Source organism: Elaeis guineensis, chromosome 13, assembly GCF_000442705.2.
Source record: "Elaeis guineensis isolate ETL-2024a chromosome 13, EG11, whole genome shotgun sequence".
NCBI classification, from domain to species: domain Eukaryota; kingdom Viridiplantae; phylum Streptophyta; class Magnoliopsida; order Arecales; family Arecaceae; genus Elaeis; species Elaeis guineensis.
Genome location: NC_026005.2, coordinates 5,791,584 through 5,819,070, shown reverse-complemented (window position 1 = coordinate 5,819,070; position 27,487 = coordinate 5,791,584). Strand labels below are relative to the sequence as shown.

The 27,487-nt window shown below is 49.0% G+C and overlaps 4 protein-coding genes across 4 annotated transcripts; 3 read left to right on the top strand and 1 right to left on the bottom strand.

Moving 5' to 3' along the window:
• The first annotated feature begins 452 nt into the window (after positions 1 to 452).
• Positions 453 to 1,613, top strand: LOC105056795 (protein PHOSPHATE-INDUCED 1 homolog). The gene has a single exon (XM_010939107.4). The coding sequence runs from the start codon at positions 568 to 570 to the stop codon at positions 1,510 to 1,512; it is 945 nt and encodes a 314-aa protein (XP_010937409.1). The 5' UTR covers positions 453 to 567; the 3' UTR covers positions 1,513 to 1,613.
• A 2,577-nt stretch (positions 1,614 to 4,190) lies between these two features.
• Positions 4,191 to 5,455, bottom strand: LOC105056794 (protein PHOSPHATE-INDUCED 1 homolog). Its single transcript, XM_010939106.4, has one exon. It carries the CDS (start codon positions 5,317 to 5,319, stop codon positions 4,375 to 4,377), a length of 945 nt encoding a protein of 314 aa, XP_010937408.1. The 5' UTR covers positions 5,320 to 5,455; the 3' UTR covers positions 4,191 to 4,374.
• A 2,295-nt stretch (positions 5,456 to 7,750) lies between these two features.
• Positions 7,751 to 8,868, top strand: LOC105056793 (protein PHOSPHATE-INDUCED 1). The gene has a single exon (XM_010939104.4). It carries the CDS (start codon positions 7,833 to 7,835, stop codon positions 8,766 to 8,768), a length of 936 nt encoding a protein of 311 aa, XP_010937406.1. The 5' UTR covers positions 7,751 to 7,832; the 3' UTR covers positions 8,769 to 8,868.
• Positions 8,869 to 24,226: 15,358 nt separating this feature from the next.
• LOC105040023 (short-chain dehydrogenase reductase 3b-like) lies at positions 24,227 to 25,528 on the top strand. Its single transcript, XM_010916396.3, has 2 exons — positions 24,227 to 24,424; positions 24,543 to 25,528. Exons 1-2 carry the CDS (start codon positions 24,360 to 24,362, stop codon positions 25,318 to 25,320), a joined length of 843 nt encoding a protein of 280 aa, XP_010914698.2. The 5' UTR covers positions 24,227 to 24,359; the 3' UTR covers positions 25,321 to 25,528.
• The last annotated feature ends 1,959 nt before the right edge of the window (positions 25,529 to 27,487 follow it).

Here is a 27,487-nt window from a genome sequence, read left to right as displayed (position 1 = left end):
TATCCATAGCCATTATTAATATACGCTCTCCCATTCACGCAACCAAATTTGGACGCGATTCCAAGAAATTCCAGCCTGTCCCCCCTCCTAACGTTCTAAAATTTCAAAACTCCTCATCCCACTCTTTGCCCAAAATACCCCGTTCTCACCCCTCCAAAGTTTCCCATTGCCAAAGCTCACCCACCCACCCCTATGACTGGCCTGATTATATTCGTGCAGGGCCATTCTAGGAAGAGAAAATCTTTCATAAGTGTTACAGCTGTTAATAGCACGAGGAAGCCAGCTGTTTGGTGACCGTTCTGCAGCCAGACCCCGGCCCCTTTATGGCCCTAAAGCTCCCCTGTTGGCCCACCTTTGTCCCTTGTTTCCAGTCACCTTCCATGAATTATCTAATCAATAACACCATCTCGTAAACCCCTTCCCTTCCCTGCCACTATAAAAACACCCCCAGCTCACCCTTTTCCTTCACCCAGCTCCATACAAATCTATTCTCTTCCTCTCTAAAAAAAGAAGCATATAATATAACCCGAGACCTCTCCTTTAGTATCCTCTTTTAGATCTGTACTAATGGCGTCTTCTAGTATTAGCCCTTGTTTCCTTTGTCTCTTGGTAGTAGTAGCCTCTCTTCTGGTCCAGTGCTCCTATGGTGCTAGAAAGCTCAATGCCTTGGTGGAGGAACCATCTCCAGTCTTAACCTACCACAAGGGGGCTCTCCTCACCGGGACCGTATCGGTGAACTTAATCTGGTACGGTAAGTTCACCGCCTCCCAGCGAGCCATCATCTCCGACTTTGTCACGTCCCTCTCCACCAAAGGCGGTGGCCAGAAGCAGCCGGAGCCGTCGGTGTCCGCCTGGTGGAAGACCACCGAGAAGTACTACTCGCAGTCGAAGACCAAATTCCCTACTCTCACGCTCGGTGACCAGATCCTCGACGAGTCCTACTCCCTCGGCAAGTCGCTCACGGATGCCGACATCGCCAAGCTGGCGAGCCGCGGCGCACCGAATTACGCCGTTAATGTCGTCTTAACGGCGGATGACGTCGCGGTCGAGGGGTTCTGCATGAGCCGGTGCGGGACCCACGGGTCCTCCCCCCGGTCTAAGTCCGGCCGGTTCGCTTACATCTGGGTCGGCAACTCGGCGACTCAGTGCCCGGGTCAGTGCGCGTGGCCCTTCCACCAGCCGGTTTACGGGCCTCAGTCCCCGGCGTTGGTGGCGCCTAACGGCGACGTCGGGATTGACGGCATGGTGATCAACTTGGCGAGCATGATGGCCGGGACGGTGACCAACCCGTTCAACAACGGATTCTACCAGGGGCCGAAGGAGGCGCCGTTAGAGGTTGCGACGGCGTGCCCGGGGGTTTATGCCAAGGGGGCGTATCCGGGATATCCCGGGGATTTGTTGGTGGACTCGACCACCGGGGCGAGCTACAACGCGAACGGGGCCAACGGGAGGAAGTACCTGGTTCCAGCCTTGTTTGACCCATCCACTTCCTCCTGCTCCACCTTGGTGTAGAAGGGAAACGTTAGAGACACGAGACAGAGATTGTAGCCATAGATATATAGTTTGTAATTCTTTCATTCATTCGATGAAATTTAAATTATGTCTTTCTATTATTTTATTGATTCCATGATTAAACACACTACTGATGTGGTTTAGCAATCACTAATCCAATCCATTACTACAGTGCAACCAGACCAGACCAAGGAGACCATATAAAAAGGTGGTTTGGTCTCTGCTCAACGTTTTCCAACGTTATGGTAGCAGAGGGACAGGCAAAGGAAGCATAGGTTGTAAAGTCACCTATTGATTTTATCCAACTCTTACGTACCTAAGTTTGATTTAGCTTCTAAGACATTTGGTTTGCAATTGGAATCTGAATGGCCCATATCTTTTATTTGTGATCAGATTTGGAATGAAATTTTAATCTTAAAGGAGAATAGAGGTTGGATTTTGAGAAATTAGGACATTGTCATTTTTTGGGGCATCAGAATAAACTCATTTATTTGCATTCACAGTCAACTCGTCTAGAATAGCTAGTGGTCCGATAAGATTCATTTAAGGCATGCCTTGAGTTATGTTAATTGTAGATAGGCAGTGTCGCAACACAAACCAGTGGTATACCTTCAAATAAATGACATCTCGCATAAAAATTTTGGTGGGTTTGCAATATACTATCACTGTCCACGAATTTGCGATATTAGTTAAAACATAATTAGAGTTGAATTTCGAAGGATTCTAGGTTCTTATTAGAAACAGAGGTAGCTTCCAAAGTCTCTTCCAATTGACATGAAAAGGCAAAGCTGGAGCCAATGCACCTTCTAAATCTCCGCCAACCTTCATCCCATTGGTCAATATTTACTCTATTGAATCATGCATGCCTCAATTTAGGATCCGCTCTTTCACTTTATGTTCCACTTGATATTTACATAGCCACCAGCCAAATTTATTAGAGCTAGAGCTCAAGATTCCAACCTTCAATAGCATATCACTACCTTGCTTTCTCTAATACTCACCGTGGGAGATTTTTCTCTTTTTTTTTCCGTTCTTTTTTTTTGAAAGAGAGAGAGGGAGACATGTGCCTTGTTAGTATCCAAATCTAGATTTTAAGGATGCACTATTCAAAAATTGAATTAATAATCTCTGGTTGTAGGGTATGACCATTGAGTCATATCCTGATTTGCAAGTAAATTAACCATTTCTTGTAGTCCTAAATCATTTTAACGTTCCACTTGCAGTGTGTTGATCACTTCTCTTTTGAATAGCAATTATCTTCCACAAAGCTAAACAAAATACCAAGATTCTAATTCCTTTACATACTTTTTCTTTCTTTTTTTTTTTTTTTTTGTTTACAACTTCATCTAAACCTTTACAGAGGCACGTGGTTTTTTTTGTACAACATTGATTCTACCCAGAGAAAGATGCATCCTCTTGCTCACCATTCTCATCACCAAGTCCATATTTGCAACAACTTTAATCTTCATCTATTAGTGGCCAATGCAGCATCATCTCTATATCTCTTGCAACATATTCTAGTTCTCTACAATTTTCATCTTCGTGATATATAGAACATTACGTGTTATCTAAATAGTAATTAGGGATGGCAAAATATGATTTGACTATGTTCAATCTTTAATAAATAGATTTAGGTTTATACTAAATAAATTTGTGTCATAAACAGATCAACCCATTTAAATTGCTTAATAATCAGATTAGATTCATGTTCCAATCTTTTGACCTATTTAACCCATTTAATAACTAGATTAGATCAGGTTAAACAGGTTTTATGGATTATACTATCTATTAAATAAGTCAATAGGTCATATACATCATACAGGTCGACAGATTATATAGGTTAACATGTTAACAAATTATATAAGTCATATAGATCAACAGGTTACGCAGATTAATAGATTAATTAGGTTGCTTGTTTATTAAATAGATTAAACAGGTTGAATCGGATTGCCTATTTATTATGTATAGAAGGTTCAGGTTTCAAATTCTAATCTATATAATGAACAGATCCAATTCATGTTGGGATTTTCTAACTTAACCCATATATGACCTGGTTGAGTTAGCTCCCATCAAAGAGAATTCACAGGCTATCCTGGAACTTTCAAGAATATGAGACCACACTTTTTTGCAACGACACCACAAAAGTTTGTTGACCCCATTCACACTAGTGGCATGGTCCATGCAAGCCTTATTCTTTGAGTTTGGATTCTGCACTGGTTTGGATAACCATCATGTCATCCATCTCACATGGATTACTGTGGGAGCCAAACAAGATGTACCATGAGAGAATAAGCCATTGCCATCCATCTTCAAGGTTGATAAGGTGGCATCCATACGAGTTAGTTTGCACACCATCCTCCGGTGGCAAAACACGCACAGTAGAGAATTTGTTCTCGGGTGGTTTAATTTATTTCTACATGTTATAAATTAAGTTAGATTATATATTTAATATAATGATCTGATTCGAAATTCGATGTTTCATCCATTTGACAAGTAAATCAGTTTCGGACTGAGAGATTTTAATTCTATTGCATACCTGATTTGACCTGCATTTAGTTCAACGGGACCTAATTGACACAACTACTCTGTGCGGTACAAATGACCCCAGATGCTCCAAATTTCCTACCATTAGTTCAAAGTATGAATCCATGCTGTGTGTTGGGTTTCAAATAACTCAATGCAGATGAAACGACAAGTAATTTGGCATTCCATTATTCCATTTGTTTCAAAGATCAATCTTGAAACATTATATACACGAAAAAAAGATTAAAAAACTTCATTATATATAAATACAAACATATACACAAACATCCATCTACGTATTCGTGTAAACTTCTTTATCACACAACGCATCCTCTACCGTCAAACCAAGGTGGAGCAGGAAGAGGTTGACGGGTCGAACAAAGCCGGGACCAGATACTTCCTCCCATGGGCGCCGTTCGCGTTGTAGCTCGCCCCCGTCGTGCGGTCCACCAACAGATCCCCAGGATATCCCGGATACGCCCCCTTGGCATAAACCCCCGGGCACGCCGTCGCAGCCTCTAATGGCGCCTCTTTCGGCCCCTGGTAGAATCCGTCTCCGAATGGGTTGGTCGCCGTCCCGGCCATCATGCTCGCCAAGTTGATCACCATGCCGTCGATCCCGACGTCGCCATTAGGCGCCACCAACGCCGGGGTCTGGGGCCCGTAGACCGGCTGGTGGAAGGGCCACGCGCACTGACCCGGGCACTGAGTCGCCGAGTTGCCGACCCAGATGTACGCGAACCGGCCGGACTTAGAACCGGGCGAGGAACCGTGTGTCCCGCATCGGCTCATGCAGAACCCCTCGACCGCGACGTCATCCGCCGTTAAGACGACATTGACGGCGTTCTTCGGAGCCCCGCGGCTCGCCAGCTTGGCGATGTCGGCGTTGGTGAGCGACTTGCCAAGGGAGTAGGACTCGTCGAGGATCTGGTCACCCAGCATGAGCGTAGGGAACTTGGTCTTCGACTGGGCGTAATACCTCTCGGTGGTCTTCCACCAGGTGGACACGGACGGCTCCGGCTGCTTCTGGTCACCGCCCATTGTGGCGAGGGACGCGATGAAGTCGGAGATGATGGCTCGCTGGGGGGCCGTGAACTTACCGTACCATATGAGGTTCACGGATACAGGCCCGGTGAGGAGAATCCCCTTGTGGTAGCTCAAGACTGGAGATTGTTCCTCCACCAAGGCATTGAGCTTTCTAGCACCATAGGAGCACTGGACCAGAAGAGAGGCCACTACTACCAGGATACAAAGGAAACAAGGGCTAATACTAGAGGAAGCCATTAGCAGACAGGATGGGTTACAAACTTTTACAGGAAAGAATGATAGTGGCTATTGTATGAGCTATGGGAGGAGAGTGGTCGGGTTTATATAGTGCTTTCTGGATGGCTCTGGTAGAGTGCTTTCTGGATGGCTCTGGTGGAGAAGCACTCGATGGTTTCATTTTAAATAACGCGGAAATGGGAAGGCGCCCGGAAGGCCAAAGGGGAGCAAAAAGAGGCGATGATACAGGGGGGGCGGTTACCGGACCGCTTTGACGCGGCCCAATGGGCGGCGGGCTATAACCGGGACACAGCTGGGATTGCGTGTTCTGTTTGTGACCAAAATAGCCTTGCAAGCTGGCCATCAAAGAAGAAAACCAAGGTTATTTTCGTCATTTCGCAGTTGCGTCCCACTTTGTAAAGGGAAGGGTGATCGTGCCAAAGGGTGGACACGCTTCTCTAGACTCAAGAGTGATGGCCTTTGGTTTGTTGAGCAAGCCAAGGCCTTTTTTTTTTTTTGCAGGAAAAATTCTTTTCCCCTCTCCTTTTAATTTATTTGACGAGTCCTATACTTTCAGCTTTAACATTGGGAAAAACGAAACTTGTTTCACCTAAAACTTAATAGGAAACGTTAATTAATTACCTTATCAGATGATATCATGCATCCATGGTGCAGGAGAAACTCGTTTTTCAGGTAATGTGGTGAGGCAAAGCTGTGGGTTCGTCAGTCTGTGCATGTCATGGCCAACTCGTGAGGGGAATCTTCAGGCGGATGCAGGCCCGGACAGGACGACTGTGTCCAGCTCTGCCTGCATGTCCCGTTACTTTCTCCCTCTTTCCACGTCTGTATGGTTTCCAAAGAAGAAAACAAATCAATTAAATGCGTTATTAAGTGCAGTTTTGTTAGAATTTTTGTGTTGTCCGGGCTCCTCTAACCCTACGTAACTCGACTTTGTTTACATTATTTTATCTCTGTGCATTAATTCACTTGTGGACTATTCCGAGTGTTGCTTAAGAAGAGTTATGCTTGGCTAGGGAGAAACAAATGAGATGGGCTTGCTACGAGACATGCTGAACAGGCGTGTCTCGTGGGAGGTGGCCTTGTGGTGAAGGCAGAAACATGGCAAAACAAAGAAGTAGATGTTTAAGAAAATTAGTTTCGATGAGCTTTAGATGAGTTATATGTAAATTTAAGCGCGGCATTTTGTTCGGAAGCTGGTCTGTTTCCCATCAAACAATTTTTGGACAGCACTTGCTTCAATGAATAAGTGTTATGACCGCCAAGTAGTATTCAAGAAATAGGCATCACAAAGAAATAATTAATTATTTGACCGAATAAATCTTTCAATATGTTGTTTTTTATTTTTTACATTTTTATATTTTTAGTTATTATTTTTAGCTTTTTTTTTTTCCTAAACTTCTGAACCAAATATATTTTTACTATGCGTTTCTTGAGATGGCTTATAGCATGCAAGTGTAGAGGGCTTAGAGTGAAAAATAGATGGGATGGAGAAGCTGCATGCTAGTTGTATTATCTATGATATTTTAAAATAATTATATATATCAAAAAAATTATGATTTGATATTTTTTTATTTTTTTGATATAAATAGATGCTTACATCGATCCGGCCAATAACATTGTTTGCCTTTCGAAAAATATATTGAATAAAGACCGTATTTTCTTTCAATCAGACATTTTCTTTGTTAATTAGGCCTTCCATCTTTTTGGACAACTCGTTTCTCGGCGAGCTGTCCAATGAGAGTTGAGCTGGGCATACAGACTTGATTTAAATGTGAATAATTGGGCTGTAAATATCTAATTTTTTCTTTCCGCCCTCGTTACAAGCATATCTGTCCGAGTCCAACATAGTGATTGGCACGGGGAAAACGGATCACATAGCGTTTGTGTCCATACATCTTAGATGTCGCAAATTTTACTTGAGACAAGATGTTGCAACTTGCACGCATGGCTTTTATAGCATACAGCTTCGCCAGCAGCTTTCATCATATAATGTACCATGAGAATATGCGTGCTTAATATTATGGCAAAGGGATCATTATCTTAGATGGTCTTGCGTGTCACCATTATCCATGGATGGCTCCAACCCAGCACTCCCATCACCATGGGCCACACGGTTTATTAGGCAGTAATCCACAACCATCTACTTAATGCTCAAAGCTAAATAATTCCAGTCTTAAGAACCTTCCCCCATCACATGCAGTCCCATTCCCAAAGCATAAATTGGCGGCGGAATCTACGTGCTCGGCCTCCTTATCCATTGACTTCATTGAATAGTTTACAAATTTTAGAGATCAGCTTGCAGACTGTATAGATAAAAGTAGAGATGGAGATATGCGCCAAGTGTCCCCAACTCAATCATAGCAGGAAACTGCAAAGAACTCTCCCAAGAGGGTCCTTCACCCCCTCCCCTGCCTATATATACCTCATTCACTAAGCTTACTACAAACCATCACCATCTCCCGACTTTCTCTTTCCTTCTCGTGCTACCTCTAAGCTTTCTTCTTTCTTCCCAAATGGCCTCATTTCAAGCAGCCAGGACTACCGTTCTAGTCCTACTAGTTGTGAGCTTAGCCCAAGTGTGCATGGGATCCAGAAAGCTAGCCGCTTTGGTCCAACCAACACCACTCAAATACCACAATGGAGCAGTTCTCCAAGGTGACGTCCCCATCTCCATCCTTTGGTATGGCAAGTTCACCCCAACCCAGAAGTCCATCATCTCCGATTTCCTCCTCTCCCTCACTCCCCAACCCTACCAAAAGCTATCAAGCCCATCTATATCTCAGTGGTGGAACACCGTTGGTGAGTTCTATTTGAGCAAGGCTGGAATCAACAGCCCTAAGAAGAGCCAAATCCTTTTGGCTGGCCAAGTCTCGGACGAGATGTGCTCTTTGGGCAAGTCCCTTACGAGAGACCAAATCTCCGAGCTGGCGGCCAAGGCTGGCCCGAAGAGGGGCGGGATCGCGCTGGTTTTAACGGCCGAGGACGTGACGGTCGAGGGGTTCTGCATGAGCCGGTGCGGGCTCCACGGCTCGGACCGGAAGTCCGGCTCGGCCTACATCTGGGTCGGCAACGCGGCGACCCAGTGCCCGGGTCAATGCGCCTGGCCCTTCCATCAGCCGGTCTACGGGCCCCAGACCAAGCCGTTAGTGGCGCCTAACGGCGACGTCGGGATTGACGGCATGGTGATGAACCTGGCGAGCATGATTGCCGGCACGGTGACCAACCCTTTCGGTGACGGATTCTACCAGGGGCCGAAGGAAGCGCCGTTGGAGGCGGCGACGGCGTGTCCGGGGGTTTATGCCAAGGGGGCGTATCCGGGATATCCCGGGGATTTGTTGATGGACCCCGCGACGGGGGCGAGCTACAACGCGAATGGAGCCCGTGGAAGGAAGTATGTGGTTCCTGCCTTGATTGACCCGTCAACGACCTCCTGCTCCACCTTGGTCTAGAGGTAGAAACTTAAGGGAGCTTGATGATGTAACTATTGCATGTATAGCTTTCGACCTAGTACTGTAATTTTTTGATTCGTTTAATGGTTTCCCTTTTGAAGTCTTGCAGTCTAATTTTCTTTTGGTTGTTTGTCGATTCCATTAAGGTAAAACATCATTAAGCATTTTGGTCCCCAGACCCTCAACCGGCCTGCTCTCTGGTCTGCATGCTTTTGATGATCCTATATGGTATATCCATATCTGCATGCTCTTTCAACTAATGCAATCACTTGTGATGGAGCACAGCCATTGTTGGATTTGCACTTGCTTTGGCAATATATCCACTAGAATCCGATATCAATGATTAGATCAAGCTGGGGATGGGTCGAGCTCAAGCTGGACAATCAGTTGACGGATCCTGACTTGATGTTGTTGTTGGTATTATACTATTTTTTATATATATATATATGAAAAAAAATCCTTCGGCCGAGTCTGAGATCCAAAATTTTGTTTTGAATTTGGTATAAGTCCATCCCAAGCCCAATTCTGAGAATGGGCCGATATCTAGATAGATCCTAATCCGAGCAGGCCTGATCAAAAAATGTTCAGCCCAAGAACGAATGGCAGTGGTGACCTGGTTTAGCGAAAGTGCTACGGCCAATGCCGGACTGGATGGCCACGGGCCTTGGAGTTGGGCCATTGATAAACAGAAGGTTTAGTTGGAACGTACAGCTTTTTGCCAAACAAAATGGCAATGCTAAAGCCTAAATATAATTTGCAAAGCGCTGGAATTATAGATGTCAGGTAGAATCACAGCCTAAAAACACTTCGAGTCAATTCAAACTTGAGTACGAATATGCGGAGGTGAATTTGATGCAAAATATCACCAAAAATTTATATCTATAATTAATAAAAGAAACCGAAGTGTTTCAGGGTCCCAGAGAAAGATCTTGATCAAAAAGGAAGCCATATGGTGACCTCTACCTAAACGTGCAACACCCTTGTTTTGCATGGCTCACAAACTTTGGTCTCCAAGGGTTTTGATGGAAGTGCAGTCCAATTAGATTTTCATCCAGCTCATATCAAGCCCAGCGTAGACGTGACGCATACCTGAAACTAGACCTTAATGGTCAGAAATAACCCTCCCAACCAAAGCCTGAAATCCTTGCAAATGGATCTCAATTAAATCTGCATCTAACTCAACCTCCAAGTGATACCAATAACAAGTTAATTTTATTAAAGATTCAAACTGTTGGGATATACCGATCGATCCCTGTACGTCGACTTATCTTCGGACCTGTCCGACCGACGTCTAACTCTCCCAATCGATGACTCTACCGACTGACGACTCCGACAATGACTGCTAACAAAAACTGCCGATAATATGCAGCCGAAGGTATGTCGGTCGAACAAACCCATACTATTTCCGACCGATCGAGCAGTCGAGCTCAAATTACCGACTCACTGTCGGGGGTGGCAACCGACATCCGACTTCCGCAAGGCACCAGACCAGCCGACAGTATCTCCGGGTCATTACCCGATGTCCCGACAGCCGAATACCGACATATAGTCGGTCAGCCCATCCAAACGCCGTACGACCGCTATGGGCAGTTGTCCTGTTAAGGACATGCGGCATAGCTGCTTTGGGGCATTGTCCTGTCAAGGACACAGATTGATCCCAGTGACTTGACAGTTCACGGTGATTTTACAGCTCCCGACGATTTGACAATTCTTCAATTGTCTGCACCATTAATGAGGAAATCATACCGTATTCTACTATAAAATGGAGTAAGGCAACAGTATTAGTAAGTCCTAAGTTTTAAGTTTCGAGAAGCGCCTCTAAGTTTTTTAACTTTTTTTTTCTCTTTTTCACTGAGTTTCTGATTTTTTACTGTTGTCTAGTCTTTTTTCTGACTTAATCATCGGAGAATCTTCATCGAAGATATTTTCGATCTGTGAAAATTTTTTTTATAGATGTACGATATTAACGAACGAAGGAGAGATTGATCGCAACGCAAACAAAAAAATTGAGAACGATTTTTTTTTTTTTTTCTCAGTACTTAGTGGGGCAAATGCTTTGTCTCACTAAATTATGTATCATCATGATAATGGCATGCAGGAACTTGAGTCCAACCTATCTTGTCACTATGGAACCTAGGTCAGTAGCCTAGATCACTTATATGCGTGGATAAAAACCGATCACAAGTTGCGACATGATGCCGAACGCTTGCATTTATTCTAGTGGCAATAATTAGCCATCCAGCTTTTTGAGGAGTATTAATACACACGTCAATCTGCTGTCGTTTGCTTTCCTGAGACCACTTGGCAAGGCGGCAGCCACAAAAAATGGCGACTTAGAAACGTGTCAGAGACTCAGACAGTGGGAGGGGAGGTGACGGTCGGTGGCATACGCCGAGTCGTCGCCGGGGTGGACGACGAACGTTGGCTCCCATACGTTCTCGAAAGGTGGCGGAAGGCACCATTATTGAACAGGCTTTTCACCAACTTTTATGTCTCCACCCACCGGTCCATCCCCTTCCTCATGGCGCATGCCTGCAGTTGTGAAACAGTAATCCATCTTTATCCAATAAGAACAATCTCTTCCCATTACCATTGCATGACAAGTAATGTTAATTAGCAGGCATGAAAAATGTTATATTTATAGCTTGATATAAGTATAAGAGATGCATTGAATGCATGTACAGATGCTAATATCTTACAAATTAAATGGCTCTTGTGATACATGTCTGGAAAATTAAGTGATGGGATGCAAGCATGCAGCTTGAAAGTGGACTGATGCTGACCTTTTATAACCTTCAGGGATCTTCTATTGTTACAGAAGTAGTGCTAATGGTGTAGATGAATAGATTAATGGAATGTTGAGAAATTTATTTAATAGGTCATGTTATTAAAGATGATTGGCCATGATATTTATAGTGATATTGACAGTGGAAAAACTTGATAACGTTTGCAGGGATGAGAATGTTAATTTAAATTATCTAAATGTGTACTTGCTTTATTACTTTATTTTCTTAACCGGCTTCAAAAATTGTACCACGGCAATTACATAGTCCACATTAAAAAGGTCGGTGATTCTCTTAGACTTGGACAGGACTACATAATTGAAGTGGGGCTTCTTTCAAGAAAATATGGTTCTCCTCCTACTTCTAAACCTCTAAAGCACTAAAGTATTAAGAGGAAGGGTAGGTTCAGAGATGGACATAGATGCAACACTCTATGTGGTAAACATCCTCTTTTTTTTTTTTTTTTTTTTTTTTTTTTAAGAACTGCTTTTAGCGGACCATGAAGAGTTACTTGAATAGATTGAGGTTTGTTTAGCTGGAAATAGGTGTAAGAGTGAAAGCACGAGTGTTCTTTCATACGATGGCAAATTGAAGAGAAGCAGTTCCCAAAGTTGGAAGCAAAACAAGTAATGATTAAAGGAAGGCGCATTTATCCTGACCTAATTATTTCCATGGTGCTTGATTACTGAAAGCAATTATTTAAAAATTAAAACAAACTAATATATGGGTGAATTTGGCTTTAAATTAGAAAATCCGAAAGAAATTATTATAGGTGTTCATGTGAAATTAGAATGACTTAACAAGTTCTACATCTAAAGACTAACTCTTCCAATGTATTGAAATCTGCAACCTATAGATTGCGTTAAATATTACCAAGAACAATTTTCCCTTTTATTTGGGTAGTCAAAAGGTAGCCTAGGGTCCCCAAGAAAGGGGAAAAGAGGAATTAAAGCAACCATCTGGATCAAAATAGACACTTCAAGCATTCACAAGACATATCATGACAACCCCTTCTTTTGCTTAAATCTGTCTTTTCTCAGTTAGAAATTTTATATGGGAACTAAGAAAGACAGATCGTGTAATTTAAACACATGTATTGTTGCGGCCAATCGCCTCATCGTCTGATCGTCGGAGAACGTGCGCCTGCAAAATGAGAAGTCCACACTGACCGGAGGCGGTTCCGACGGAGACCCTCCGACGGTCAAGTCAGAGAGGTGACTGAGCAACAGTAAAACGAAGACAGAGAGCTCAATCGAGAGAGAGAGAGAGAGGAGCGAGCCTGTGGTTTCCAAGTCGAGAAGTGGAGAGGGATCCCTTGCACTGTTGCCTTCTCCAATTTATATAGTGGAGCACGGTATGGCGCCGTCATTAATGGCGCGGACAACTGAGGAATTGTCAACTCACTGTAGACTGTCAGAGTCGTCGTGAAAGTGTCATATCGCCGTGGGGCTGTCAAATCACTAGGGTTGACAATGTCCTCGACGGGACAATACCCCTAGGTGGCCGTGCCGCATATTGCTGTCAGAACTGATAAGCTTTGGCGGCTGTACGGCAATCGGAGGAGTCGACCGACCCTAGGTCGGTGGCCAGCTGAGTGGCGTCGGATCCCTCTGTTGGTCGGCGAGTCTTGCGTGAGTCGGCCAACAGACTTCTAGGTTCAGTCGGTCGGGAAAAGTATGCCCGACCGATACATCCTCAGTCGGTTGTGGACCGTTAATTCGGCCGGCGATGGCGCCTGTCGGTCGGTCCCTCCGGACGTCGGTCGGTCGGTCGGTCCCTCCGGCCATCAGTCGGTCGGTCGGTCCCTCCGACCGTCAGTCGGTCGGTCGGTTCGGCTGTCAGTCGGTCGGTCGGTCCCTCCGGCCGTCAGTCGATCGGTCGGTGGGTATTCCCCAACAGTTGCCCCCCTCCACTCCTGTGTCGGACGGTGAGCTGGCCGATGCTTTTAGTTGGGCAGCAATCCCAGGCGAAAAGGAGTGGATTCGTCGTACGCCAAATTCCGACCGTACCGCGGGTTGATACGACGTTAGGCGTCCCATGAACGCCGAGCGATTTGCTGGCGTCAGACGTCCAGTCGGTGTCAGGTGTCAGACGTCCTGTCTTGTCGTCGTCAGACGTCACGTCGGCGTCAGGAGGTCGGGTGCCGGACGATTCGGTGTCAGGCGATCGGATATCCGATGGCTTCTGGGGAACGCAGACCGTCGCCCATTGCGGATTCTGAGAGCGGGGGGGGGCGCTGTCAGGCGTCCCATTGGGAACGCGAATCGGCGCGGGCGCTTTAATGCAGAACCGCGGCCCCGTTTGCCACGTGTCGGAGGTGGTTGGGCCGGCGCCCCTCGCATTTAATATGGGCGGTGCGGCCGTCCCGAGATGGGCGTGCCGAATCATCAGGCCGCCCGGAGGCCGCCACGTGTCGCACATCCGTGAGTCTTCGGTCGGCGCGGAGGCATCTCGACCGTCGGTCGGTCCTATATATATAGGACCATCCGGACCCAGGACCTCACTATCGACGTTTTGCTGCAGAAACTCTGTTCGGGCGATTTCTCAGTCGTCGCGGGCAGAGCCTCTCCTCCAGTTTCCCGAAGGGTTCATTGCCGGTTCGTGGTCTTCCCTTCCTCTTCTTCTTCTTCCTCTTTGCTTCTTCTTCCCCTTCGCTTCTTCCTCTTCTTGTTCGGTTCTGGTGTCACGGCCGGAAATCCGACTCGGGGAGCTCGGTCGGGAAATTTGACCGACGACTCCCGGTCGACTCCGGAAGTTGAGGTTTCCTCGCTTTCGGGGCCGAACGTTGATCGGCTTCGGGAGCAGTATCGCATCCCGGAGCGGTTTCAACTCTCCGCCCCAGGGGCCGACGGTCGGGTTAACAACCCTCCGCCCGGCCAACTGGCGTTGTATGTCGAAGACCTTCGCGCGGGTCTTCGGCTCCTGATTTCGGAGTTCGTCCGGAATCTGCTGGATTATTACGGACTTTGTCCGGCGCAGTTGGCGCCGAACTCTGTCCGACTGATAATCAGCTTCGCGCTGTTGTGTCAACTTTTGCCGACCAACCCTCGTATTTCGCTCTTCCGGGCATTCTTTGTGCTCCGACCCCACCCTAAAGCCCGAGGATGGTGGCTCTTCAACCCCCGGAAGGGTCTTTCTTTCATCACTGGTCTTCCATCATCCATCCATGGGTGGAAGAACCAGTTTTTCTTTGTATCATCTCCATCTCCTTGGGGCTTCCCTTCCCACTGGGGCGTGCCCCGAACCGACGCAAATGACAACAGCCGGGTGGAGGCGGACGACCGGGAGGACTTCCACCGACTCAAAGATATGTCGGTCCCGAAGCAGAGGGAGCTTGTTACCGAACACGCTCTCTATGACGCCGGCTTGAGCTTGGTCCCCCGACTAGGTATCGCCCGATCCCCCGGTCCTTTTTTCATTCGGCCCTTTGTCTGGCTCTTTGATTAACACATCTGTCGGTATCGCAGGGACACCTCCAAGAATGCGGCCAACCGACGTCGAGATCCGGCAATTTGCAACAAAGAAGAGGCCGGCATCGGGGGCAGGACCTTCACGTCCTCCGAAGAAGCCTACTCCAACGGCGCCGACCGTCGAAGCGTCGGCGACCGACCAATCGGAGCCAGTGATAGCGCTCGCGGCTCCGGCAGCGCATACGGAGGAGAGGCCGGTGGAAGAAGCGGCCGAAGGAACATCAGCGGCCTCACCGGCGGCGGTGGAGCCGGATGACGTTAGGGAAACCGAACATCATCCGACGGCGTCTGTGGCCGCAACGGGGGGTGCTGGTTCAACCTCGAGCATCCCCTCGCTGCCGGTTCCGTCGGTCGGGGCGGCCGATGGGGGAAGGCCCCGATGGACCCCACGGACGAAACAAGGTCGGGGAGTCGAACTGTGCCGCCCAGCGCACAGTTCCCCGAAGGGGCATCGGCGTTGGCCGACCACAACCTGGCCAGGAGGTTGTGCCAGGGAATCCTCCTCCCGGCCGACGTGGAGGCGTTGAGGTCTCGACAAGTGACCGAGATGCTGTCGTCGTTCTACCCGACCATGGTCGAGGTAAGTCTTGTTCCGCATACTTTTTCCTTAGTGTTTTCGTCAATCTATTTTTCTGACGAAACACTTGTGTCGACAGCTGATCTACACCATGTCGGAGCTTGAAGCTGGGTACCGGAGGTTCGGGAACGTCCGGGCGGCTTGGAAGGAAAGGTCGACGGCGGCCGAAGCCGACCGAGCAATGTTGGTCGACCACCTAAAGCAGTCGGCCGACCGGGAGGCCAAGTTGGTAGACGAAGTCTCCCGGCTCGGGTCCGAGCTAAGGTCAGTCAAAAAGGAAGCCAAGTGCAAGGGCCGGACGGTGCATCGTCTGCGGCGCGAGCGGGATGGCGTCGCCGCCGAACTCCAAGGCGAGCGCGAGCAGCTTCGGGTCAGCCTGGAGAGGCTCGCCAAAGCCGAGGAGGACTTGTCGATCGCCCAGGCCGACGCCGACATAGCGAAGGCAGAAGCAGAGTCGGCAAAGGACTCGCTCGGCCGGGTGGAAGAAAAAGCAAGGTCGGCGAAGGAGTCGGCCAGTCGGGCGGTGGAGGACTTCCGGGCCACCGACCAGTACCGGGAGGAGATGCTCGAGTCGGGCTTCGCGTCGTATCGGGTGGGGTACGAGGATGGTCGGGATGCGGTCCATGCCTTGTACTCGGAGCTGGACATCAGCAGCATCGTCCCACCGGGGGCCGAGGAGCAAGCCACCGAGGAGATGGCCGACCAGCCATCGGGAGGCATCGTCGGGGCGGAGGAAGCCGTCCCGGAGCGAGTGGCGCCGACTGCCAGCTCCCCGCCGACCGACGGTCCTGCTTCGGCCGTCGATCCAGCGCCGATCGTGGTCGACACACCGGTTATCCCCGATCTTCCATCGGTCGAGGAGATCGACTCAGAGGGGTGATCGGGCCTCGCCGACTTTTGTTTCTTTCGCCTTTTCTTTTTTTGAAATACTTGTAATCGGGCTTCGACCCGACTTTGTAAACTTCTTTTTGACTTTGAATGAAAACTTCCTTTATTTTTTCTTCTGCTCGATCTTTTTCCTGTGTATTGTTGAATGTCTTCGTAAGTCGCTAACTCATGTAAGTCGCTAACTCATATAGGTCGGTTAGGACGTTCGGCAACTCGTGCCGTCACGAAGGTAGAGTAAGTCCCGACTTTGGATCGGCCTTTAATAGTCAAGGTCGGTAGTCGGGCGCGTCTGTTGAGTCGGGAGCCGACCGACCGTAGTAAAGGTTTGGTAGTCGGGTCCCCTCTGACGTGTTCAGTCGAATGTCGTTCGGCGCATTCGATCGAGGGAGCACCGATAAGTCGGACCCCGATACCCTTGTGTCGGGTATATTTACTGCGCCTTGCGATATACGGTGGTAAGCCGAATATCTTCCGGCCGACCGTAGCCCGGTCGGTGAGTCATGAATGCGACTGAGGTCGCATTGTGTGATAGACAGTGGTAAGCCAAATATCCTTCGATCGGTCGTAGCTCGGTCGGGAGTCGCGACGTCGGTCGCGCAGGCACTTCGCCTTTCTTTGGTCGGAGCCCGATCGGCGTGTTAGCCGATGGTCCGGCCCGAAAGTTCGACCGTAGAAGGAGTGTCAACTCCCATCAATATAGATGCATCGGCCCTCGTAAGGGTCCGATGTGTCGTCGAAGGTCGAAGGAGTGTAACTCCCGTCCATATGGATGCATCGGTCCTTGTAAGAGTCTGATGTATCGTCAACCATCGAAGGAGTGTCGACTCCCGTCCATCTGGATGCATCGGTCCTTGTAAGAGTCCGATGCGCTACCGACGATAAGGTCGTCGGTTTCAGGCGGATACCAAGTCCAAGTCGGCGTGTCGGGGCTTGGGCTTGGTGAGCGCCGATCGTTAGTCGAAGAGTTAAAACTCCGAGATTTCAAACCGGATTTGTATTCCAACTGGTCAAGTACAAAGTTCATTGGTAATACAACTTCAGGTTGTCGGCGTTCCACGTTCGGGGGATGATTTTCCCTTCAAGGGTCTCCAGTCGGTAGGCTCTCGGACCATAAGTGTCTGCTACCTTGTAGGGCCCTTCCCAATTTGGAGCCAACTTCCCTTGGTCCAGGGGTTTCGAGACCTCTGCTTTCTCAGGACCAAGTCGCCAGGCCTGAAAAGCTTTGATCTGACCTTGACGTTGTAATACCGAGCGACCTTCTGTCGGTACGAAGTCATGCGAATTTGAACCTCGTCTCGTAGTTCGGGGAGGAGGTCTAGGTCAGCCCTCCGACACTCGGAGTTGTCCGGTTCTTGATACCGCTCGATCCTTGAAGACGGCAGTCCAATCTCGAGCGGGATCATTGCCTCCATTCCATAGGCCAAGCTAAAAGGCGACTCTCCGGTCGGAACGCGGGGGGTCGTTCGGTAAGCCCACAGAACGGAGCCTAGCTCGTCGACCCAGAGGCCTTTGGCCTCATTTAGTCGGGTCTTGAGTCCGTGGAGTAAGGTCCGGTTGGTCACCTCGACTTCGCCGTTGGACTGTGGGTGCCCGACTGAAGTCAGTCGGTGTGTGATGTGGAACCTGGCACAGAAGTCTCTGAAGTCTTGGTTGTCGAATTGCCGCTCGTTGTCGGTGATGATAGTATGCGGCAACCCGAACCTGAAGATGATGGACTTTTGGATAAAGTCCTCCATCTTCCGTTCGGTAATCTGCGCCAGGGGCTCGGCCTCCACCCACTTGGTGAAGTAGTCGATGGCGACAACTATGAACTTTCTTTGACCCGATGCTGGAGGAAAAGGCCGAGAATATCGACCCCCCACTGAGCGAAGGGCCATGGAGCGACAATAGGAGCAATTTGGCTGGCCGGTTGGTGTTGAATGTTGGCGTACTTCTGACAAGGTTCGCACCTCCAGACCAACTCGGCCGCGTCCTTCCTCATGGTAGGCCAATAGTAACCCTGTCGCAGGACTTTGTAGGTCAGGGACCTGCCCCCCAAGTGATTCCCGCAAATTTCTTCGTGCACCTCTCGGAGAGCGTAGTCGGCGTCGGTCGGTCCCAAGCACCTAAGCAAGGGGAGGGAGAACGACCTCTTGTAGAGTCGGCCGTCCATGATCACATATTAGGAGGCCGACCATCGGAGCCGCTTGGCCTCCGCGGGATCCTCGGGCCGATCCCGTCGGTCAGATACCGAACGATCGGGTCCATCCAACTTGGTTCGGGCGTAGCTGCTGTACTTCTTCGACCCGATCGATGCTCGGCTGCTCGAGGTTCTCCACGAACGTCCGACCCAAAGAGTCGAAGGCCGAAGTCGCCAGTCTGGAGAGTGCGTCGGCACGGGCGTTCTCCGACCTAGAGATGTGGAAAATTTTAAAATACCTGAGGCGTGCTACGAGGTCCTTCACTTTCTGAAGGTATTTCACCATGGTCGGATCTTGCGCCTCGAATTCGCCTTGACCTGCCCCACGATCAGCTGAGAGTCGGAGAATGCCCGGAGGCTGTCGACGCCCAGTTCCCTCGCCATCCTCAAGCCAGCGAGGAGTGCTTCGTATTCGGCTTGGTTGTTGGAGGCCTTGAAGTCGAATCGGAGGGCGTACTCGGTGACCACCCCATCCGAATTCGTGAGCAGGAGCCCGGCCCCGCTCCCCTGAGCGTTTGAAGCCCCGTCGATGTGCAGTACCCAGGTGGAGACTGGATCTGGCTCGGAGACCGGTCTCGTCCCGGGTCTTCAGCTCCCGACCCTTGGTCGGTTGTCGGGCACTCGGCGATGAAGTCGGCCAAGACCTGAGCCTTCAGGGCGGCCACGGTCGGTACTGAATGTCGAACTCGCTGAGCTTCATCGTCCACTTTGCCAGTCGTCCAGATGTATCCGGTCGGGCAATATCGCCCTCAGGGCTGGTTGGTGAGCACCACTATGGCATGAGCCTGGAAGTATGGACGGAGTCGTTGCGCGGAGACGGTCAGGGTGAAAATCATCTTTTCGTCTCCGAATATCTGGCTCGGCGCGTGGAGCACCTTGCTGATGTAGTAGATAGGCTGATGGGTTCGGTTTTCGTTTTCTCGGACGAGCACCGAACTGATCGCCTCAGAAGATGTGGCCAAGTAGAGATACAAGGTCTCCCCGACCTGCGGCTTTACGAGCAGCGGCGGGGAAGCAAGTACTTCTTCAGGTCTTCGAAGGCCCGTTGGCACTCATCCGACCAAGAAAACATTTGCCTGGCGCAAAGTTTTGAAAAACGGGAGGCATCTTTCAGCTGATCGGAAATGAATCAGCTAAGAGCGACGATTTTTCCGTTCAGCTGTTGGACCTCCTTCTTGATGTTCGGATGACGCACGTCGAGGATTGCCTTTATTTTCTCAGGGTTGGCCTCAATCCCTCTCTGAGAAACGAGAAATCTGAGGAACTTCCCTGAGGTCACCCCAAAAGCGCACTTGGTCGGGTTGAGCTTCATTCGATGTCGTCGAAGGGTGCGGAAGGTTTCTTCGAGATCCCGAACATGATTCGGGATCTGCGCGCTCTTCACCAGCATGTTGTCCACGTACACCTCCATGTTGCGCCCGATCTGATCTTTAAAGACCTTATTGACAAGTCGCTGGTAGGTGGCGCCGGCGTTCTTCAGTCCGAAGGGCATCATCCGGTAACAGTAGAGGCCCTTGGGAGTCACGAAGGTGGTATGCTCCTCATCTTCAGGCCCATCCAGATCTGGTTGTATCGGGCGAAGGCGTCCATGAAGCTGAGCAGTCGAAATTCGGACGTCGCGTCCACCAGCTGGTCGATCTTGGGAAGTGGGAAGCTGTCTTTTAGGCAGGCTCGGTTGAGGTCGGTATAGTCGATGCAGATCCTCCACTTTCCGTTGGCTTTTTTGACCATGACAACATTGGCGAGCCAATCGGGATACGTGGATTCTCGGATGAAGCCCGCTTCGAATAGCTTATCCACTTCTTCGTCGATGGCCCTCTGCCTCTCTGGAGCGAAAGACCTTTTCTTCTGTCTCACCGGCCTCATCGTCGGGTCGATGTTGAGTCGGTGGGTTATTGTTTCTGGGGGGATGCCCGACATATCTGCTGCCGACCAAGCAAATATGTCGGCATTGGCCTTCAGCAGCTCCGTCAGTCATCGTCGTTCGGGGTCGGGCAGTTGAGACCCGACCCAAACTTTCCGATCCAAATTTTTCGCTATCGGGATCGCCACGAGCTGCTCGATCGGCGAACCTCGCTCTTCCTCCTCCCGTTGGTCCAGCTTGTCGATTGTCAAGGAGCCCTTTGACTCGTCGCTTTGAGCGGAGATCTGGAAGCACCGTCGGGCGAGCTGTTGATCCCCGCGCATCTCCCCGATTCCATTTTTGGTCGGAAACTGAACGAGGAGATGGTACGTCGAGACGATCGCTTTGAGGGCGTTCAGTCCGGGTCGTCCAAGGATGGCGTTGTAGGCCGAAGGAACTTGGACGACCGCGAAAGTTAAGTGGACCGTGCTTTGCCGTGGTTTGGTGCCGGCCGTCACGGGCAGGGTAATTTCTCCCTCTGTCGTGACGGCGTCTCCGGCAAAGCCGATCAAGGGCATGGAGACCCTCTTAAGTCGGTCGGTTGACAGTTGCATCTGGGAGAAGGTCGAGTAAAACAAAACATTTGTCGAACTTCCATTATCAACAAAAATTTTTTTTACATCATAATTTGCTATTGTTGCCGACACAACAACAGCATCGTCGTGGGGAGTTTGGATGCCCCGAACGTCTTCCTCCGTAAAAGTGATCACGTCGTCCGGGCGCGGTTTTTTCGTCGGCTCCCCTCCCGCAGACGTCCCCGGGCCCAGCCGCTTGGAGATCATGTTGATGACTCCGACCGTCGGCTGATTAGTCGCCGCTTCTTCAGTCGGCTGGGGTCGTCGATCGGCAACGGATTGGGTCGGCGGACCCTTTCGAAATTTGTCGAGATACCCCCGGCGGATGAGAGCTTCGATCTCATCCTTCAGCTGGATGCACTGCTCGGTGTTGTGGCCGTGGCCTCGATGAAATCGGCAGTACTTCTGGCGGTCGAGGCCTTTTGCCTTCAGAGGCGGAGGCCGTCGCAGATATTCTTCCCCCTCGATCTCCATTAGAATCTGTGCACGAGGAGCGGAGAGAGGAGTGTAGGAATCATACCTGGGGCGTGCCGGCCTCGGAGTCTGTTGCCGGGGTGACTTTTGGATTCATCGTGGTGGCGAGACCCGACTATCGGTCGGGGGCCTGCTTGGTTCGGTGGGTTCCCGACCTTTCCTCCGCTTCTCCTTCGGGCCTCTGGGCTCGGCCAAGCGTCGGTCGGATGCTCCTTCGTCCGCGCGCATGTACTTGTACGCGCGCTCCAGTAGCTCGGCGTACGTCCGAGGAAGGGTCTTGTCCAGAGAGTAGGTGAATCGGGACGCCCTCAGCCCCCGCTTCATGGCTGAGATAGCCATGTCTTCATTGAGGTCCCGGACCTCAAGCGTGGCCGTGTTGAATCGCGCCACGAAGTGTCGGAGCGTCTCATTTTCCCCCTGTTTGAGGGAGAAAAGGCTGTCCGACGTTCGCGGCGGCTTCCGGCTGGTGCTGAAGTGGGCCACGAACGAGTGCTCGAGCTGCCCGAAGGAGTGGATACTTCCCGATTGGAGACCGGAGTACCAGGCCCTGGCAGCCTTGCGGAGTGTGGTGGGGAAGCCGATGCAAAAAAGAGCGTCGGTTGCCCCTTGGATCGTCATGAGAGCTTTATAGTTCTCGAGGTGGTCGATCGGGTCGGTGGAGCCGTCGTATGGCTCCACGTGTGGCATCTTGAACCGACTAGGAATCGGTTCGTCGAGGACTAGTCGGAAAAGAGGTTGGGCGGTCTGGAAGTCGACGTCATTCGAAGACTTCTGGCCGTCCATCTGCAACTGCGCGAGCCGGCGGTCGATTTCCTCGAACCGGCGCTCGTAGTCGTCCGCTCGTCGGTGCTGGGAGACCCCAGGAGTGGAGTCTCCGGAAGATTTCGAGAGGGAGGGCGACGGCGTGCGCAGTCGCTTCTCCTTCCTTGCCCGTTCCAGCAGGGAAGGAGAGGGCTGCGGAGACCGTCGGTCATCGCGCCATGACCGTCCCTCCTCTTCTCCGTGGGAGCGCTGCTGAGGGCGCTCACGCGGAGGTGACGGAGATCGGCGCGGTCGTCGGCGGCTGCTCCTGGAGGGCATCGGATGGGCCGCCGGTTGTTGCTGGAGGCTTTTGACTGCGTCCGTCAGTATGGTCATCTGCCGTACGATGGCCGCGATCTGCGCCTCCGTGGTCACCGCGGGGTGCGGAGAGCTGGACTCCGCCGCCGATGGTGGCGGGGAGGCCTCTTCCCGACGGGAAGAACGCCTCGCCGACCCGGTGACCCTCGATCGTTGGGCTCTTGTCTTCGTCATCGTGTCCCCCTACCTGGCGCGCCAATCTATTGCGGCCAATCGCCTCGTCGTCGGATCGCCGGGGAACATGCGCCTGCAGAAATGAGAAGTCCACACTGACCGGAGGCGGCTCCGGCGGGGACCCTCCGACGGTCAAGTCAGAGAGGTGACTGGGCAACAGTGAAATGAAGGCAGAGAGCTCAATCGAGAGAGGGAGAGAGAGGAGCGAGCCTGTGGTTTTGAAGTCGAGAAGTGGGGGGAGCCGGTCCCTTGCACTGTTGCCTTCCCCGATTTATATAGTGGAGCACGGTATGGCGCCGTCATTAATGGCGCGGACAAGTGAGGAATTGTCAACTCACTGTAGATTGTCAGAGTCGCCGTGAAAGTGTCACGTCGCCGTGGGGCTGTCAAATCACCAGGGTTGACAATGCCCTCGACGGGACAATTCCCCTAGATGTCCGTGCCGCATGTTGCTGTCAGGACTGACAAGGTCTGGCGGCTGTACGGCGATCGGAGGAGCCGACCGACCCCAGGTCGGTGGCCAACTGAGTGGTGTCGGGCCCCTCCGTTGGTCGGCGAGGCTTACGTGAGTCGGCCATCAGACCTCCGGGTTCAGTCGGTCGGGAAGGTACGCCCGACCGATACATCCTCAGTCGGTAGTGGGCCGTTGATCGGCCGGCGATGGCGTCCGTCAGTCGGGCGGTCGGTGCCTCCGGCCGTTAGTCGGTCGGTCAGTCGGTCGGTCGGTCCCTCCGGCCGTCAGTCGGTCGGTCGGTCCCTCGGTGGGTATTCCCCAACAATAGATAGTATATTTTTCTCATTTCATTTCGGAAAACTCTAAATTTAAATACTTACACGAGCTTCCATCGCTTGTTGAGCTATTAGCACTGCCAGATAATTAATTCTCCCAAGCTCAATTGACCTTGTGTTATATATGGAAGAAAACTTTAAAGTGCAGTTATGAAACAAACGAAAGGGATTTTAGAGAGAGAGAGAGAGAAAGACGGAGCATAAGATCAACCGTTGTCGCACTGTCTGTTAGCACCAGCTGAAACGTGGATCAGATGCGCCATCTACAGAGCCCACTATAATAACAAGCATGCTCGTGGTAGATATTTCATGAAACCTAACTAGGGTGTCTTATTGGTCCTGCATCAAAGGACAACGTGTCACTTACCTACCAATTTGTGATTACCGTCCGGTGTCTTGGGTGTTACAGCTAAATCACACCCGCAGTTTTGCGGGGGGTGATGACACGGCACCACATCACCACATCAAGTTGTCCAATTTGTTATACAAAATGCCCCCATTCCCATGCTCGTGATCCCATTTCTCCATAATTTTGTCTGAGACTTCCTGGGCACCTCCAATCCTTGTAGCACCCCTATGCGTTGAAATCTCAATAGTTTAAACATCTCTCTGCTGTGTGTGGTTGGTCTACAAAACAGAAGGGGACACCCATTTTCCTCAATGTTTCAGGGTTTCACATCAAAGAGCAGCTCTCAGGATTTCATCCAACCAATGTCTAAGCCAAGGTGAGAATTCGTTCTCTTAACTTCACATTTCTTGTTCTAAAGGTTCTAACAAATCCCAAACCATACTGGATCTATCCATGACAAGCATGTGACTTGTAAGCATGTAATATGACATCAGGCTGGAAGGCAAGGTGGCCATCATCACCGGGGCGGCAAGCGGCATCGGCGAGGCCACGGCCAGACTCTTCGCCTCCAACGGAGCCACTGTCGTCATCGCCGACATCCAAGACGAGTTAGGCACCGCGGTCGCCGCCTCGATTAGTCCTGGCAAATGTAGCTACAAGCGCTGCGACGTGACCGACGAGAAGCAAGTCGAAGAGACGGTGAACCATGTCTTGCGTACCCACGGCCGGCTGGATATTATGTTCAGCAACGCCGGAGTCCTGGGCACGGCGGCACCCATCATGGACGTGGACATGGGCGAGCTCGATCGGGTCATGGCCGTGAACGTCCGAGGTACGGCGGCGGCCGTGAAGCACGCCGCGCGCGCGATGGTGGCTCGTGGGACGCGAGGGTCCATAATATGTACTGCGAGTGTTGCGTCGTGCCGAGGTGGGCTCGGCCCCCCGGCGTACACCGCATCGAAGCATGCGGTGCTGGGGTTGGTCCGGGCGGCCGCCGGCGAGCTCGGGCAGCATGGGATCCGGGTGAATTGCGTGTCCCCTTTCGGTGTGGCGACACCCTTGGCTTGTGGGCTCAAAGGCATGAGCCCAAGTAAGGTGGAGGACGCTTGCTGTGCCATGGCTAACTTGAAGGGTGTGGTGCTCAAGACCGGTCATGTTGCCGAGGCGGCGTTATTTCTGGCGTCCGATGAGTCGGTGTTTATCAGTGGACATAATTTAGTCATTGATGGAGGGACGACGACCGTTATTTCGAGTCTTCAACAGTTGGATTGAGGACTGGAGGGGATGCAGATGAAAAATGATTTTCCTAGGGAACTTGAGTTATTGTAGCAAAAATTTTGCTGGAGTAAAAGAATTAGAATAGTTTATCAGCTTGATTTTCCTAGGGAAAATGTTCAATTATGAAAATATAGTTCGATATCTAAGAGGAATCTCCTCTTAGAATATCCTTTTCTCAATAAAATCTATATAGATTTCTCTTGATGAACCTTCACAGAGGAACATTTCATTTGGAGGATCATCAGATCATCAAAGCAACCTTTGTGGGTTTTATTGATAAACCGGCAGGAACACCTTTTTTTTTTTTTTTTAATTTATTTAGGAGCTGGGAGGAAGGAAATTTTCTTAATGCTACATCCTAAATTTGGAAAGAAATCTGATTAAGAAGAAGGAAGATTTCTTTCAACTCGTTCAATTCAAATTTCTTTTATCACTTGCAAGCCATGCAAGATAAAAATCTTATGTATGGTTTTGAACGAGAGAAAGTAGCAGATAGTCTATACTTTGAAGTGTACTAAATGATTCGGGTTCAAGAAAAAAATCATTCTTTCAGATAGAAGCCATTCTTTTTTATGTGAAGGCAGCTCAAAAAAAAATTAGAAGAAATTAATTTTCATTGATTGATCTTTATATAAAAACTAAGGTACGTAACTCCTATTTTATAATAGTAAAGTCCTCTCTTGCATAATTTAAGTACAGTTCTTCTTTTTATCTTCTAAAATGATGTTTATCTATGAACAATTTGGATCAGATTCCACTTCCTAATTTAAATAGGATTAGATCTTTAAAACACATGAATAATATAAAGAATCAAAAAAATATTAAGATTCTTTAAAAAATAGATCTCGACTTCTATATCAATTTTGTCTTCTATTATTTTATTTAATTCTTTACGTATTGAAAGATAACATCTAATCAAAATCTTTTTTGAAAAGAAAAATTTCAGTTAAATTAGCCCCTTTCCAAATCCAAATGATGAAATTTTGATCCAATTCAGTCTCTTCGAAAGAAATCCTGAAGTTGTAGATCTTAAGAAAATATCCAATTTTTTTTAAAAAAATATCTCAATCAAATATTGTATGATCAAGTTATGGCTTCTTGAAGTTTGGCATATAATTTGACTCCTTGATGTGATGGATCTTACTCTTATATGCTATCTAACTTTATTTAGTTCTGATAGTGGTGAAATTGATCTATATCGAATTTGGTAATTCTTCTGAATACTTGTAATGGTGAAAGTGATCCATGCCAAGTCTAGTGATCCTTTTTAATACCCAAAGAACATTAAGTTTAGTGATTTTCTTGAATATCCATAATGGTAGTGGTCTACATCAAGTTTTGGTGATCTATGTACCTAGATTAGAGCTCCGCTTATTTAGGAGGTTTAGCTCTTGCTAAATTAAAACTGAAAATGAAAAAATGCTTGCCTTAATGCCTCATGATTAAATCACTCAGCTTGGCCTAAAGATAGGTTCCGATCTTGATCTTCCTTACTAGATGGTAGATCCTCATCTCCAGACGTATAAGATAGATTCATTATAGGAGTTGCTGATACTTGTATTGAAGGCATCATCAATTGAGACATAACCTCAATGAGTTGGACATTTTTCTCCTCTTATTGTGTAAGACATATCTTCGTCTCATCATCCATCGAGATAGAACTTGCAGCCATACTTGTCTATCCTTCGATATATTTCAAACATGAATAGTTTTTCTCTTGACTATTTGTACCGATTGCATGTTTGGACCATATGCTAAGGCTCTCCACAAGTATAAAAGGCCGACACTTTAATACCAACTTGCTACAAACATATCAATTTGGAATTCTACCAAGATAATAGCATGGCTCTGATACCAACTTCATCCGATAAAAGAGAACAAAATTTTTTTTCAACCTATCCGATTCAAATCTCTCAAACAAAAATTAAAAGAAGATGAAAAAATTATAAAATAGAGCTTAAGTCTCTTTTTTTTTTATTAATTGATTCTTCATATAAAAACTAAGGTACAGAGCCTTTATTTATAACAACGAGATCCTCTTTTATATAATTTAAATAGGATTCCTCTTTTTATCTTCTATAAGAATGTTTACCTTTGAACAACTGGAGTTGTATTTCTCTTGTTTATTTAAATAGGACAAAAGCATAAATAATATAAAAAG

Coding starts and splice junctions, on each gene's coding strand:
- LOC105056795 (XM_010939107.4), top strand. CDS start 568: ATGGCGTCTTCTAGTATTAGCCCTTGTTTCCTTTGTCTCTTGGTAGTA.
- LOC105056794 (XM_010939106.4), bottom strand. CDS start 5,319: ATGGCTTCCTCTAGTATTAGCCCTTGTTTCCTTTGTATCCTGGTAGTA.
- LOC105056793 (XM_010939104.4), top strand. CDS start 7,833: ATGGCCTCATTTCAAGCAGCCAGGACTACCGTTCTAGTCCTACTAGTT.
- LOC105040023 (XM_010916396.3), top strand. CDS start 24,360: ATGTTTCAGGGTTTCACATCAAAGAGCAGCTCTCAGGATTTCATCCAA. Junction 24,425..24,542: donor CAACCAATGTCTAAGCCAAG/GTGAGAATTCGT, acceptor ATATGACATCAG/GCTGGAAGGCAAGGTGGCCA.